The sequence below is a fragment of the Rhamphochromis sp. 'chilingali' genome (assembly GCF_963969265.1).
Source record: "Rhamphochromis sp. 'chilingali' genome assembly, chromosome: 13".
Taxonomy (NCBI): Eukaryota; Metazoa; Chordata; class Actinopteri; order Cichliformes; family Cichlidae; genus Rhamphochromis; species Rhamphochromis sp. 'chilingali'.
In genome coordinates this window covers 33549953-33566709 of record NC_137940.1, presented here as the reverse complement: position 1 = coordinate 33566709, position 16757 = coordinate 33549953, and the positions used below count along the sequence as shown (strand labels likewise).

At 40.2% G+C, this 16757-nt stretch overlaps 1 protein-coding gene across 3 annotated transcripts in view; it reads left to right on the top strand.

Moving 5' to 3' along the window:
• Positions 1-16757, top strand: part of kdrl (kinase insert domain receptor like) — a 44723-nt gene that overhangs the window by 9815 nt on the left and 18151 nt on the right. For all 3 annotated transcript variants that reach the window (XM_080901924.1, XM_080901922.1, XM_080901923.1), the window contains 15 exons: positions 966-1087; positions 2350-2509; positions 2612-2754; positions 2845-3016; positions 3150-3270; positions 3381-3550; positions 6750-6906; positions 8958-9063; positions 11171-11279; positions 12346-12630; positions 12720-12866; positions 13129-13257; positions 14343-14449; positions 14822-14951; positions 16045-16149. In XM_080901924.1, the coding sequence (XP_080758050.1) occupies positions 966-1087; positions 2350-2509; positions 2612-2754; positions 2845-3016; positions 3150-3270; positions 3381-3550; positions 6750-6906; positions 8958-9063; positions 11171-11279; positions 12346-12630; positions 12720-12866; positions 13129-13257; positions 14343-14449; positions 14822-14951; positions 16045-16149 (2163 nt within the window). The remainder of the gene's footprint in view (positions 1-965; positions 1088-2349; positions 2510-2611; positions 2755-2844; positions 3017-3149; positions 3271-3380; positions 3551-6749; positions 6907-8957; positions 9064-11170; positions 11280-12345; positions 12631-12719; positions 12867-13128; positions 13258-14342; positions 14450-14821; positions 14952-16044; positions 16150-16757) is intronic.

Genomic DNA, 16757 nt, shown 5'->3' with positions numbered 1-16757 from the left:
AGAAAAAAATAGAGAAAGGAAGTGGTTTCTGTGGTGCCGCTTATCCTCTCACCTCTTCTGGAGGTGAGAGGATAAGCTAATTGCTCGGGAAACCCTGGTCATTGACCATTTCCTGCTTCTGCTACTGTTTTCCTTGTAACAACGCTTCCCTAAACCTCACATGGCACTACATACACTTATATGACTGGATATTGTACTGGGAAGCAGAGAGTAAATTCCAATATCAGCCAATGTGACCAAAGTGGTTTTATATTTTGAAAAATGTTGGTATAAAGTTGCTTAATATTGGTCTACAACTATTATAAATATAAAGCTAGCTTTAATTCTTCTTGTGCTTTTTAAATGACTTCCACAGTTTACCTTCTGTGTCCTATTTCAAAAATCTTCAGCTGTTTGTTAATTTTTGTAACTTTTTCACACCACTAATGTTCGACCTTCCTTCAATCACAGACTATTTATGTAGCCACAGCGTTCCCACAGACTGACTGTCCTTATATGGCCAGAATTAACCAATCTGAGATTTGATCTCTTTTCTGGATCTCTGTTGAATACCCTGACATGCTCTTTTTCACTTGGTAAACCTCCTTTTCCTAGTGGGTCAAAGGTTCTGGAGCCTGTCTCAGCAGACGTAAGGGGTGGGGTACACCCTGGTTATGTTGCAAGTGAATCACAGTGACAGAGAGCCAGAGACTGGGAGAAAACACATGCACTTCTAAAACAAAATATGCACAAACCACACTGGAGGATCACAGCCAGCTGGCAGCTATGAACCCATTATCCTCCTGCTGTGATGCAACAATGCTAACCACTGCACTTTTAAATTAAGTTGGCTTATTTTACCAGAATCTGAATAATTTTACTAGAAAACATGGTTTCCCCAAAAAACAACTTGTGATGGGCCACATTTAATTTGAAATGGTGTTTCTGCCTGACTTGTGTTTAAGATGTTGAATTCTTTTTTTCAGATCCCGACCAGCCATTTGTGGAGCCTGTTAAAAATTATGTTCTTGGCATCTACAGGCACGAGACCAGCCTTGTTGTCCCGTGTCGGACATCCTCACCTGATATTGATGTAACACTGACAGGGGTAGGGTCTTAAGCACCATCATGCTTTTATAAATGCCTTCATAGTACTGCATATTATAGTAATACACAGTATTCTATAGACACTGCTTAACATGAACTTCCAGGAAACTCACACAGCACGTCTCCTGAGAGAAGATTACTATTAATACCACAGCAGGGTATCCTTACCTGTTTTGAAAAAAATGTCCTTCCACTCCTTGCATAGGGCATCACAGTGGTTCTCACACCCTCTGTGTGTTAAATCATTCTAGCACACAGAAGCAGACCGGGGACAGTGGCTTAGCTATGGGAAGCTCAGGGGCGGCAAAGCGAGTCATCCTGTCTGCTTCCTCTAAGAGCAGGAAGGTGTTCCAAGAGTGCTTTTCTCAGAATAGCTCATCAGGCTAAATTTAGTCTCTCTGCTCTTACAAACATCAGGAAACAGCAGAAAAGTTGTGTCCAGTCTTAGAAAACAACAGGTAACAGCATAAGACTGTTTGATCTTAGTAGGCAGCGGTTGAGTACTCCCTTGTTTTCCAGTGCACTTATCTATACAACTTAAGACCCTGTTAGTACTTGATGATGTGTCTTTGTGGCCTTTTTGTGCTTTTTTGTGACATTTTGTTTCATTGTTTGCGATTAATATATGACTGTGTCATAGTGCCAACTGTGCATAATCACTTCTGACTCTAATGCCACAGATAGTACTGGTGTGACCTTCCTGTTATTAATAAATGCATGACACTCCTCCTTCCTCTTCACCTTCCTTCCTTCTCTTCCATTGCCTCCAATCCCAGTCCTTCTTCTGACATGAGAACAAACAGCAGCAGGCAAGGACATCCTTTCCAAATGTTATTTCCCTAATTGCATAAATTAATGCAGCAGTCACATTCACAGTGCTTGTTACTGGGAATACTGGTTAAAACGGCAGGATACATGACTGACAGTTCACTGCACTGTTACCTGTGCTATTAAGCAGGTGCAAAACATCACACGGACTTTGTACCCTGGAGCTCTCATTAACACTGCTTAATGTCATATCTGATTGCACTGGACATTTACGTTCTTCTACATTCATCTCCTTCTGGTAATGTCTAGAAAAGTTCACGGCTGTCATGCATGTGTTATAAAACAGCTTAACAGATGTGTCCCCAGCTGAGCCCGGTGGAGCATGAGTTACGTGTTAAATGAAGTCATGCAGCTTCCTCTTTAGTCAGTCTGGCTCAGTGACCTATATTTGGCATCACAAGTGTCATCAAATTAGTTTTGCCTTTTTCATTACAGGCGCCAAGTTTAACTGAGAAGGTTACAAAGGAAATGGTGTGGGATCCAATGGTTGGGTTCAGGATCCCCTACGGTGCCTACGATTCATACAACATGCTGGCATGTCATGCCAAAGTCAACAGTCAAGTGTTCAAGTCAGAATACCTTCCAAGTAGACTGAGTGAGTCTGTTGCTTTCCTGGTGACATGACTTTTAATTGTTTTTAACTTTCTGATTGTTTAAGGTTTCATAACATTTCATTATGTTTGTTCCAATTTTACAGCTGATGTCCTTAAAAATGTGAGGATTACTCCAGATAACAACCGTGTTAAAATCTTGGCTGGAGACACCCTCATCCTCAACTGTAGTGGGGAGACCACCTATAATGGAAGAATCAATTTCACCTGGCATTTTCCAAAGGACAAAGTAAGTTAATGGTTTATCATTGACTTTACAATATTATGGAACAGCCTGCATAAGTAGGACTGGAATTTATGGTGCTTTCTTTGTCTTCAGGAAAAACGGCATAGTATAATCAAGTCCCTACTCAAACCTTCTAAGGTCCTTATAATGAGTAACACTTTAGTGTTGCCAAACATTACCATGGAGGATAAGGGAATCTATCATTGCAAAGCTGAGCTGAATCCCAGAGTAAATGATACTGTCACGGCAAAAGTTGTTGTCTATGGTGAGAATGCTTTTAATGCTTTATTATTACAAGTGAAATTAAAAGAATTTTAGGCTGTGAATTATTGTAATATTGGGGCGATCCTGTAAAGTAATAATGATAACCTTATTTAATCTATACTCTTTGGCTGCAGAGCATCCATTTCTTAACATTTCCTCTAAGAATGGACAGCATAGAACAGTCACTGAAGGTGTAAGGAAGATTGTGTTTGAACCCAGGGTCATCGCTTTGCCACCACCAGACGTGATAGCATGGTAGGCAATGGTTTCGAGCCACTATAAATAAACCTTTTGTTATGAGTGTTGGGCACCTCTATTATTGCATATGCACAACAAACAAACTTTTATGTGCCTCTAATATTCAGGTACAAGGATGGGGTTCCTATCCAGAAGAATTCCACTTGCTACAGGATGTCTGATTTTAGCTTGGCCATCACTGATGTGCAGGAGAAGAATTCTGGCGTGTTCACCATAAGCCTGGGCAACAGAGCAAAGGGGCTGTACAGGAATCTCAGCTACGTTCTGGAAGTCACAGGTAAGCCATTACCACAAACCTGATAATCTTCACTGATCCTGACGAAATGAAGCAGCGCCTTGGCTGTGGACAGAGGCTGCCCCCAGCACGTCTGCTGCTGCTCTCAGTCTAGATCACTGGACGGCAGGTAGCAGCTCTAGTGTGAGAGGAACTTGGGAGCTTTTTGATTCCAGGGCTGGATTGACGTAGCAGGAGCAGCTGTTGTTGATTATTGGGGCTCTTTGAAAGGGGCTTGGTGGAGTGTGTAAAAGGCCCGAGTTCTATTCTGCACACGGGCTCCAGCTGCCCCAGACCCCTCCAATCCTTACACCCTGTGTGCATACAGTACGGCTCATATAACCAGCATGTTCTATACATTATGTATTTAGCTGGAGAAAAATCAGCTTGCAATTCATTGTTATGACAACTCTTTTAATATACTGATAAGTGTCAACACTAGGATATAAATATTTTAGCATGTTGAGTAGATACATGAATGGAGTCTGCTTGCTATAAAGAACAAAAAGGAGACTGTATATCCCTTACTTCACACTTAGCATGTGGCGGGAACACATGCTAAGTGTGAAGTAGCATTCTTTAAACATTTTTCAGGAATCCCAGTAGTGTGCCAAAAAGTGTAAAAATCAGGCCCCTCTAGCCTCTTATAAACTTTATTTATGATCCTTGACCGGCCCACTTCACAAAACTTTTATTTATTGGAATGAATTTTTTTTTACAAACACAACAAAGTGGAGAGAAAATCCTGGCACCAGTTAGAGAACTATTTTAAATCTTGTTCATATGTTGTTTACCAGAGGTGGGACCAAGTCATTGTTTTGCAAGTCTCAAGTAAGTCTCAAGTCTTTATCCTCAAGTCTCAAGTCAAGTCTCAAGTAATGTCAGGCAAGTCAGAGTCGAGTCTCAAGTCACTGGTGTAAAAGTCCGAGTCAAGTCACAAGTCTGAAACTTTGAATTTCAAGTCCTTTCGAGTCTTTAAAAAAAAAAAAACAACGAAAAAATAATGTTGCAGTTATATGCTAAATGTAAATGTTAGACCATGTAATTTTAAAATCTGTGTTTTTCTCAACACATGACAAAATAGTGAACTTAGAAAATATACACAAATTGTGAAATTGCACCTCTTTAAAATGCAGCTCAATTAAACCTAGCTCCAAGAATAGTTTTCACCGACAGTTCTGAGATAAGCTGCATGTCATTCTTGGATGCGGTTGTAGGACCAGCTTTAAAATCGCATGACAAAAATATCATACACATTAAAAAAACTGTATCACCAACGTAGCCTGGACAACATTTGCTAGTTAGATGAAGTCAGCTATCTCATCTTAGCATATTTATATGCATATTTATAATCATACGGTTCTTGGAGTGAGTGCATACACTCATGAAGTTTAGTAACTTCCGGTCACTGCAACAAGCCCAGGTACAGTTTACCGACGGATGGGTGCAGGACCTTGAAATGCACCGTGTAGAAAGTAAAGACCATCGTACGTATCATAAGTTTACCAGTCTCACAAATCGTCGTCATAAATACACATTCGTTAACCGTTTATTAATAGGACCTTTGAGCTCAACGGTAATTAATTAGTAGTGGAAATAATTTCTGGTACCCATCACAGAAATGTAGCAGTGACAATAATACTGTATGCTGTAATCGTACTGGGCAATTAGTGATACAAAAAACCTGTTTTATCCTGTGAATAAAAGTATATGTTTTTGTCAATGTACCATAATAACAGAGGCGAAACGCAATATTGTGTCAGGACAATTCACTATTTATGCACAATAAATAAAGGAGCATAGGGCGACAATTTCTGTTCAGCGCCAGACTTGCTTGTAACCTATATCACCAGTTATGTTATGAAAGTGACGTATTAACTACTAAAAAACACTGACCTTTGTGTAAATGCTTGGAGCAGACTAACCTGTGAGCTGGAGTGTTCTGGGACGTTATATTTGACCTTTGAATGGCTGCAATCCAGGCCACCCGTCGCCTCTTTGTTACTTCGGAAACATGGCTCGAACAATTTCTCTTCAACGAGGTAATCCGATAACAACCGATCTCTTTACCCGTCGGCTTCCCGTGGCTGTCATGCGACCGGCTATTGCAGTTAATAATACAACGGCTTCTTGTGTTTCTTTTTATCGCTGTATAACTGATTTTAATTGAAAGCCTGCGTGCGCTAGTACCGCTTGCCACGAGTTCCCAGAATCCTTTGCGGTTCTACCCGTGAATGACGTCACATTTTCAATCTCTATATAATATGCATGTTAAATTTTGTATTTGGGGTAAAATATCAAGTCTTTTCAAGTAAACCGGTTCAAGTCCAATTCAAGTCCCAAGTCATTGGTGTAAAAGTCCAAGTCAAGTCACAAGTCTTAGAACATTTTTTCAAGTCAAGTCTAAAGTCATAAAATTAATGACTCGAGTCTGACTCGAGTCCAAGTCATGTGACTCGAGTCCACACCTCTGTTGTTTACAGTCGTCAGAGTGCTCTGGATTACTACGTGATGTGCAGGTGTGCATGAGCTGGGGCACTGAATGCAACACAACTATTTCTGTTGTCCAAAATTCAGATAGTGCTGAGATAAGTACATCTCCCGAGGTGGGAGAAGCATTTTTGTCTGTTGTTCATTGCAGCACAAATGGTTGACTCAGTGACCCAGGCATGGACTGCGGTGAGATTGTTCTTTGACCTAGAGCCCTGGGCTAGGCAGGCATCCCCCCACTCTTCTCCCTACACAGTCTAAAGGAGAGCTAATGTCGACGGCCCGCCTTTCATAGCTGCACATCAAGACTGTCTTTCTTTTTGAGACATTTTGAGATTCCACAGCAGGCGGGGCTGGTACGGTCGATTCTTTTAGCTAACCCAGTGGGACAGAGAGTGGGGTGTGGACAGCCAGGGTGAACATAAGGTGCAAAACTAAGCTGAATGAATACGATTCAGAAAAAAAATAATGAAAGGAGAAATTCCTGATCCTATCATGGTGAATGCTGCTTCCCTAAAAAATATCTTGAATTCTTTTTTTATTTGCTCATAATTGATTTTTAAAAAAAATGTGTAATGTGGGAGTGGGAGCTTTTTTTGGCTTCTTAAAGGAGGCAATCATGACCTCTGGTCTAACATGTTGTCTTTCTCTTCCAATTTCTCTCCATGTTTGTGCGTGTATGTGGTTACTGTGTACTTGTGTGTGTATGTAGTGAAGCCAAGTATTTCAGAGGCGGAGATTGCTACTGTGGACGTGCAACCTTACATGTCGGGCAAACAGCATCATCTAACCTGCACTGCTTTTGGCCTGCCGTTGCCAACCATCACTTGGCACTGGCAACCATTTCATTCAGAACCGAAGTTTAAAAAGTGAGTCACCCTCATGTTATGCTCAGTCTGTCACGGTTGAGCAATACCATAAGAAATTCAAAGCATTTGTTTTGTGTATTTTATGTTCAATATAGGTATTTGTTGTGCCTGAAAATGAATAAATAAATGAAATGAATGAATGAACAGTGTAAGTAACTAATTTCAAGCAGGCCACTTAACCTAAGTGTAGGCTCAAAAACAATTCCATGCTTTGAATTGTTTGAATTGAATTATAAAGTTACCAAGTCATGAGCTCTATCTGTATACCAGTTTCAGTTTTGGTTTTCCAGAAAGTTACCGCCTGATGTTTCTCTCTGCATAAAAAACTGTCGCATTTTCTCAGCCTGAATAACTGTTGCAATGATGCAATTGAGTCCACCTGCTGTGGATATAATCTCCATGTTTTGGAAACCATGCACAGGGTGTCTATGGAATCATACAAAGTCTTAAAAGGTTCACAATTAATGGTTAATCATATAATTTTTAGACACTTATGTTTTTGGAAATTTTAAGGACAAAATTGCTATTCCCACATCTGTTAAGCTGTTTCAAACTTGGGACAATGGGATACTAACATCAGTTATATCATTTTCTGGTCACATTAATAAACATATGACTAAATACTTTCTTGTTCATTCTGAACATCTGAAAGAGGATATTTCACCTTTTTCTGTCTCTCTTTTGTATGTTTAGTCTAAAATCTGTTTTTAAGTTGGTATTAAAAAGTCTTTAACTAGTTTGTACCTTTAGACGGAAACTCCACAATACTGAATCAAAATCACCAACAGCAACACGCAGTGAAGAGATACCAGCGATCGCAGGATTCAGAGCCACCAGTCCGACCCGGAGATCCCTCTATAAAGCAGACCTACTTTGATTCAATTGACTCTGTCCCAGAACATGACCCATTAATCAAAGGAACAAAGCCGCGGAGAGCTGCCCTCTCATTAGTGGTCAGTGGTTCTGTAGGCTAAGAGGGAGACACGGGGGAGTTAAATCTCAGATTCCCCGAGTTATTGCAGCGCTGAAGAGAACTGAGAGTGCTGTATATGTGTGACTGTGCATGGATACCAGCCTGGCGGTGAACCCGTACACAAAATGAACGTTTGAACAGTCACTCAGATCGTGGTTTGGAGGGCCTGTGAATTGTAAGATCAGGAAAACAATAGGCCATTAGCTGCGTGTTATCAGTCTCCACATCCAGTGGCAAAGAAAACAATGCAGACTGAAAGCGACTAATTATGTTACATACTAGATGGTGTTAAACCACCAGTTTCCCATTGGTTTCTTCACTAAATTATCGCATAAAACCAGCTGCTGCTTACCAGATTCGTGATAAAATATTGCAGAGGTTTAGTAAGGTCAAAGCAACTCTTTCTGCTGGGCCAAAGATAATCAGGGCTGGCACCAGGAACTGTGGCTGGGCTGTGGCAGGCGGCTAATGAGACAGAGGAACAGCTATAGCCTGGTGGGAAGCCAATTGTGCAAAATGTTTGTTTTATAGTGCCCTGAGCCTGCAGAGTAGCTGTCACTGTAAATCCAACTTGCATCCCTTAATCTTTTGGGAGCAAAGGAAATGTCACTTTTGGGGAGGGTTTGAATTTGAGAGAAGCTTTTTAAGAAGGCAGAAATATAGGGTTGAGAAGTTATCAGCTGTCCTTTGCTGACCACCAAGGTCTCAGGATCTGCCTTATCTCCTCTGGCCAGAACGTGGAGGGGTGTTCCTGTATGAGGTGACGCACAGCACAACCCTTCCTGTTGCTGCTGCTGTTTCCTTCAGTGCCTCTCCACTCATCAAACTAATTGTTCACCACCAGCGGGGCCTAAATCAAGGCTTTCTCTGGGTTTAAGAAGTAGGACACCCCATGCTAGAGGGTTCAGAGAACCCTCAGGAGAGGGCCTTCACAATGAGATAGCAGGGTATACATTATTATCGTGTGATCTGGACAGGGTGTGTTTTGATATTACACTAAAGTTCTCAAATACAAAAGACTGTTACATTGTTCGTTGTTCAGAATGATTGATTTTATTGCATTTTCTCCCTCCTGTAGTGATTTGGAGCCTGTCTTTGTCAGAGTGGATGAAAGGAAAAATGATTCCTACAACTGGATTAAAAACATAAACACGAATTCTCAACTAGTTAAAGGAAAAAACAAGGTATGTAGATTAAAGTTATATGTAGTATATGTTTTTAAACAATGGATGCACTTTATAATATGCATTTCCTCATGAATTGAGTCTAATAAATAGCTGTCGCCAGTATAAAGAACTGGAAGAGAGATGGTATGGAGAAATGTGCGATAAGAGATGGGATTTGTTCCTGGAATTAAGCTACCTGGGAATTAGGGACAAATAACTTGGTTTTATTACACATTTAATGAGCCGCATCTGAAAAGAAAGGATTTATATTTACAAGAAAAAAATAGCGGTAAAGACACTGCTTTACCTACACTGGCTTTCCTCTTGTACAAAAGCTTTTGCTCTTTGAGGCCCGCAGTTTGGAAATGGTGCAACCACAACTGACAGACATAGTTCCTTTCCCATTACTAAAGTGAAATACACCCCAGGTTTTCAGAGTCTTTGTAGTAGATGTAAGCACATGAAACAGCTACACTATGAAGGCAGGCTTAGGTTTAGCTTTAAGGCAGACATATTAATTTAGAGAGATTTTATTTCCTAAAAAATCAACGCTTAAGGCATCAATAGTTAGATAGTTTGAAGATAAGAATCCCTTAGTTTTCCTTAAAAGACATCAAAGACGTATTGCCATGCAAACCCCAAACATCCCACACAGACTTTGGTTCAAATCTCCCGTGGAAGCTTGATGCTAAAATTGTTCATGCCATACCTAACTGAGAACAGGCCTTCGCTGCCATGCCCCTTGTCTGTATAGGATTTGGTTCAAGAAATCCATTACAGCTGTTTTAGGGCAGGAGAAAGCATCATTGACCTTTCTGAATCGATTCTTTGTTTTGAGCTGAATTTGTAGTCCATAAATTGCTGGTGCGCTCATTAATTGTGAAACGGATGTCGATGCCATGTAAATGCGAATGACTAAGTGACTGTTTACCATTACTAACTGTGAAATACATGACAACAAGAACTATCCAGTCATTTGCACACCACGTAACTGTAAATTTGGCCTTCTTTACAGGTCATCGATTTTTATACGTGTCTGACATAGATATTGAGGCACCTCTTATTTACAAGTACCTGTGGCCAGTCGCCGGTGCTTTATGAGGGTCAGGGCTAAGGTTCAACGATAACAAGCAGCAGTTTAAACGAAGAGGGATTTGGTGGAGGTAAATTCCTCTCTGTCACCTCATATAAATCGTTTTGGCCCGTGAATGAGAACACAGTCATGACTGGGCCTCCTCAGAAAGCCCAGCAAAAAAGGAGAGTCATAATATAAGGAAACACTAAGGGAAGACTTTGGCACAGAGGTCATAGTGTGTTTGGTCAGGTCACGTCTTCGGGACAGGCACAATCGTCTCAGTGAGTGCTTTCAATCTCATGTTACATAATGGTAAGTAATAGGTGTAACATAATATCATAAGGTCACTCAGTGTTTTGACAAATGTTCTATCAGCAAGGTTTGGACGTTATGATACTTAATTTTGATGCCTGTATGTTTGTAAAGTGAACAGTTTAAGTAAAGGCACGCTGATGTGGTTTTGTAGCTGCAGCTGGGTCTCTCACAGCCAACACAATAGTTCCTACCAGCCCAGGAAGTTTAGGCCAGCATACCCCAGACAATGTACCCACATCATTCACTCTCTTTGATGTAGCCGACTGACCCCAAAAACAGATGTCCCCATGAACACTAAACAGAACCCCATGCAGTCTGGCCTTCACCCAAGTGTCTCACTTATTATTTTGTCTATTTAAGCCATTAAAATATTGTGCTAACCTTAAAATCGAGCATGGCGTTGGAGGTGCTCTCCAGGAAATGGACATGGAGGCCCAGGTCTAGATCTATAGCACCAGTATGAAGGAGACTCTTTGGCCTTTATAACTCCAGCTGTATCCTTTCATTAATGTCAAGCACTGCAGACTATAAAGCACACCAGGCTGTGTCTAGACCTCCCACTTGTTTATTAAGAGCGACTCGGTGCTCTGATGGTGATTGAAACCGCTAGAATCGATCACACTGACAGCAGAAAGTGAATTATGATATCAAGCATTTGTGTCTGTTATTATTATATTTATTATGTTTTATCTGATTTTAAGAATTAATCACAATCGCTTTATTGATTCCAATCAGACTGTGAGTACCCTGGTGATCGGAGATGCACGAGTTTCAGGACAATTTTACTGTAAGGCTGAGAACGACATTGGCAGCGCCCACATTACAGTGCCTTTCTATGTTGATGGTAAGTAGGTCACCAGAATACAACAAGTAAAATGTAATAAAAACAAAACAAAACATTATAATCACACAGCTGCATGCAGAAACACATTAGTTCAATTACAAAGCACACTATACCATGAGCTCTATGCTTTACAAATGATCTGTGTGCACATCGCACGCTGTAATGAACTGCAAGAACAGGAAAGGAATTCACAGATTGCATTGTGCAATAAAGAAACCAGAGGGGGGCATTAATTAAAAACATCTTCCACTGTAGTTGAACAGCTTCGGGGCGGAAGAGAGGCAAACAAGTCCTGAGGCATATGGAGTGCTGTACATGGCATGCATTTAAAAACATCATTGAATAACCGCATTCCTGCTCCTGCACCAGCAGGTCATTGCTCTTTCTTCATGAGCCTGTGTGTGCAATAAGGATTTACTTTTTATGTGCATGTGAGCAGTTCCAAATGTTCCCAAAATGAAAATCAACTGAGACAGGTATGTAATAACAGTGAGGACGAGGTGTCACCGTGCACAAGCAGAGCTCACTTTGCAATAAAGTGCATCACCTTTCCTAAAAAGTTGCATGAATCACATGTCCTGAAGGGTGGAGGACTTCTTTTGGAGTGGATGCCAAGTACCAAAAAATTATTCTCCCAGGGTGGGAGAATTCCCAAGAGGAATCCCACTCTCTTTCAAAGGTGAGGAAAGCAGAGAATGATGGAATGCTGCTAAAAAAAGAGGACAGGATTGTAAAAACAGCTGTCTTCTCTTACGGAACAGAGAATGCTTTCCAGCAAACTGAATAAACAAGCGCATTCTGTATCCCCTGGGGCACATAGTCAGCCTCGCTCGAGTTGGATCACTGCAGAAGCACCATCAACATGCTTCTAATTAATAGTGATGAAACAGGAAATAACAGGGAATTTGACATTCTGGGTCTTCTGATAAGTACCTTTGTGTCAAAAACTGTTGTCCTAATTAGTTTCTCTGGCAATTTGGATAATTGCACGCATGTAAACGGATGTAGATGCCATGTAAATGTAAATGACTAAATATGTTGTTTTCCATGTTCCTTGTCACACTAGATCAACCTGAGAAAATAACCACTGAACCTCAGAAAGCGATTGAAGGGAACAACGTCAACCTGACCTGTCGGGCAACCCGTTATCTCTACACAGATCTACAGTGGTTGGATTCCAGGAATCAAACAGTCACTTCCAGCGTGTCTAGCCTCCAGTTCAGTCGCTACTCCATTTCCCTTTCTCTCTATTTGCACAATGTGTCTCAAAACAGCACTGCAGGTTACAAGTGCCGAGCCTACAAGCTCAACAAGAAGGCTGAACTCAAGGAGGCTGTACTTATTTTGGATGGTAAGTTAGAGCTATATATGATTCCACTTTTTCCTCTACGAAACAGTGATAGCGCCAATAATCCAAACTTTTTTTTTATTTTCCTACAGCCAGGAGAAGACCGTGGCTGAATCAAAATCTGACTAGCCAAGATGTGAACAATACCAGCACCCTGAGGCTGGTTTGTAATGCTTCAGCAGTTCCTCCTCCAAAAATCATGTGGCTGAAAAATGGTGTTCCACTAGAAGAAAATCCAGGTACCACTGAGAAAAGTATCTCATATGTTATGGCTTTCATAAAGAATCTTTTTGTTGTTGTTTTTACAGTTTTTGTAACCGGGTTGACATATTAGAAGAAGATGAATTAAGTGCAGTCTACTGACAAATTAAAGGTTTTATCCTGTTAAAATTGTGTAGTCATTAAACTTGCCTTTGCACTGCCACGAGTTTTCAAAAAACTTCCAAAGTTAAAATTCTGCACTTCTTTTCGGCTGTTTAACTAATAGTTTGTGCGTTTCAGGTATCACACTGGGCGAGGACGGTACCCTGATCATTGAGAGGGTCAAGAAAGATGATGAGGGTCTGTACGAGTGTATAGCCAGCAACACTGAGGGTGTCCTGAAAACAAGCGCTGTGGTTACTGTGTTTGGTGAGTCAGTCATGGAATATTAACAATTAAACATAAAGAAATTTCCAAACAATCTGACCTGCTATGTTTACAGCACTGGATTGTCAGCATAAAATGAAACTTGCAGATCAAAATAAGAGCATTGCTCATCAGGGGAGTCAAGCATTTTCTGCATGCCCTGTCAAAACATCTCTGAGACCCTCTTGGCCTCTTGTTTTCTTGTCATCACTACAAATAGCTCTGGTCAGACTTTAGTGAGAGAATTCTCCCCTGACAGAAAATCTGTGGCTGCGAGGAATGCCAAATGAATTCCTTCTTGAGTTTTATGATCATAGCTTTGGCTTGGAGCCATCATGTAGAGGACACAACCCTTGTAAAGTGTTAAGAGGGCCACTAATGAGTTGAAAATGATTGACTGCTACAACCACCAAGGCACTGGAAACACGTAGTAGATAATTGGAGTAGAAGGTCATTAGAAAATGTAAAAAAGTGGGCCATCATGCAAGTCATTCCATCCATATCTGTGCACTTTAGAATTAGCTTAATCGGCTGTTCATATATATATATATATATATATATATATATATATATATATATATATATATATATATATATATATATATATATATATATATATTTCAGTTACAAGCTACATGTGTGCACTGCCATGATTGTTTAGTCAAGGATGGCTTGAAATAAGAGCCGGAAAAATTTTGTGTAGATTTGAGAGACGTGAGTCTGTAGTGTGGACATGGATGGTTAGAAAAGCCGTGTTTAGATGAAAACACTACAGGAAAAAAGTGTGGTATGCATTCTCCAAGCAAACCACCAATGCTAAGTGTGTTTCCACTTCCTTTTTATATACAATCCCTGAAAGAGAAGTTGGGAAGAAACAAATAAACAAGAGTGAAAGAGGTTGAGATGATATAAAGGTTTTAGTCAAAAGCCGTAGTCTTTATTTGGTAATTTGTTACAGATTGTTTCTTTTTGGTCATAAATCACCAGACCCTGCCAATATAATATGACGCATGTGAGATCACAAGAAGGCCACAGTTTCACTTTTGCAAAGGAGGTCTGGTATTTGACAACAATTCTTCTCTTTCCAGGTGATGAGGCGAAGCCAAATATTGAGGTCATAATTTTGGTGTGTACTGGAGCTGCAGCAACGTTCCTCTGGATCATGCTTATTCTTTTCATTCGCAAGCTAAGGAAGGTAAAGGACTACATTATGCTTTTTCTTACAAGCAGAGTGAATCACTCCACAAAATCAGCGGAGTGGCATTGCACTTGTGGTATTTTACACTTCCTCCTTTGTGTTCTTGAAGGCAGCTATTTTGGAAATGACTGACTCATGTGTGTTGTAAATGCTTTTTAAGTGAATTATCCTTTTAGCTGGTATTGAAGATTTTTCTTTGTCATGATCGTTGGGAAATAGTAACCTTTTAGCTTAGATAAAAGAAATAATTAGAACATATTGTACTTGACTAAAGAAAAAAGACTAGAGGAAGAATTTGTATTATTTACTACTTATTTGCCGCTTAAAATAACCTAAAACATAATGTTAATGATAACATTAATTTTTCAGCAACCAGCACATTATAAGATGGGTCCATCGATCATCATTGATCCCGATGAGTATCCACTCGAGGAGCAGAATGATTTTCTTCAGTATGATGGCAGCAAGTGGGAGTTTCCTCGTGATCGCCTACAACTAGGTGAGTAATCCTTAGTGTCATCAGTGTTTTGAAAGAAGTTTCATCATTAAATATGCACCATCTGGACACTTCATTAGGTATAACTTGCTAGTGCTAGGTTGGACCCCTTTCCTGTCCATACATGCCTTTATTCTTTGGTTCATATTGACATTTTGGCATCACACAGTTGCTGCAGATTTGTCGGATACTCTAGTGGCACTGTTGTAATCAGCTCAGTGGGCCTGAGATCTGGTGGCGGTGATCTGACTATTCCCATCTGATCTCCGACATCAACAAGGCATTTTCTCCCAGAGAACTGCTGCTCACTGGATATTTTCTATTTGTCAGACTATTCTCCATAAACCCTAAAGATAAAATCCCAATAAATCAGCAGTTTCTGAAATATCCATCTGAGACCAACAACCACGCCACATTGAGAATTGCTTAAATCCCCTTTCTTCCTCATTCTGTTGCAGAGTTATGAACTTCAGCCGGTCATCTTGACCATGTCTAGATGCCTAAATGCACTGAGTTGCTGCCATGTGATTGACTGATTAGATACTTGTATTAACAAGTAATTAAATTTGTACCTAACAAAGAGTCCAGTAAGTGTAGATACAGCAGATCATAACAAAGCAGCAAATTTATACATAGCCCGTCACCTCAGGATTTTTGAATATGTTGTTTTGCTTTCTGGAAGTTTTATGTATGCAGGTTTGGGGCCAAACTGGAAATCTTCCACAGTCTACTCATCAAAATGACATTTAAACAAAGACAGAGCATCAGTATTAAGTCTCAGTTAAACATCACTGTTTGTGTAACATCTTGCCTTTAAGATTTTAGATTGAATTTTAATGATGACAAAAATGTATATAAAGGTTATCAGTTAGTATTAAATCATAGACAGAGCTACATAAGGTACAATGAATAGGTGTAACCCCTCTCTGCAGCTGGTATGTAGGGTTATCAGTGAACCTGGCTATCATCCGGTCTCAAGTGAACCACAAATCCTCACAGAAAAACTGTCAGAGCTTCAGCAGGTTGCTTTAATTATAGAGCCTGACAGAAAGTTCTAATGCCTTTCCACTTATCAAAAACCTTCTTCCTTTGCCAGGCAAAACACTCGGCCATGGAGCTTTTGGAAAAGTGGTCGAGGCTTCTGCTTTTGGGATCGACAAGCTCTCAACCTGCAAGACTGTTGCAGTCAAAATGCTGAAAGGTAGGATGTCCAAAAACTTCACTGACCTTTTATGTTGTGCACATTCTTACATAATTTGGCCAATCTACCAATAGTGGTGCAATGGTCGTAGTACTTGCACAGGCCGGCAGTAAAGTCATCGTTTAATGTGCAGCAGATGAATGTTGAATATCTGCCACTTCTGCATAAGATTTATTTCACATGCATTACACAGACTCATAAACTACATCACCATACACAGAGTTAATGTTTGCATGGTGTTATAGCTCAAAGCAAAAAACATCCAATGCCGGTTTCTTGCAAAGTGCATGTATAGTAAAACCTCTCACGCTGACGGGAATTGGGAAATGGATTTGATCAGAAGTGTCCAAGTTATTCGTGTGAATTTTTTTTTTTAAAGTATAAGAGACAAGCCCAACATGAGCAACAAAAATATGCTCATGTGTTTATTTGACACATTTTAGAGAGTCAAACATTTGGAAATCCTCCTGTGTTCAGTCTTTATTTGAAGCATTTACAATCTCATTCCGACATCTTTCCAAATGTTCACTGTAAATATTCAAAATGAAAACAGGAAGCTAAACAATTTTGGCTGTTATTGCAAAGCTATTTCATTCACCGCAGCGAAT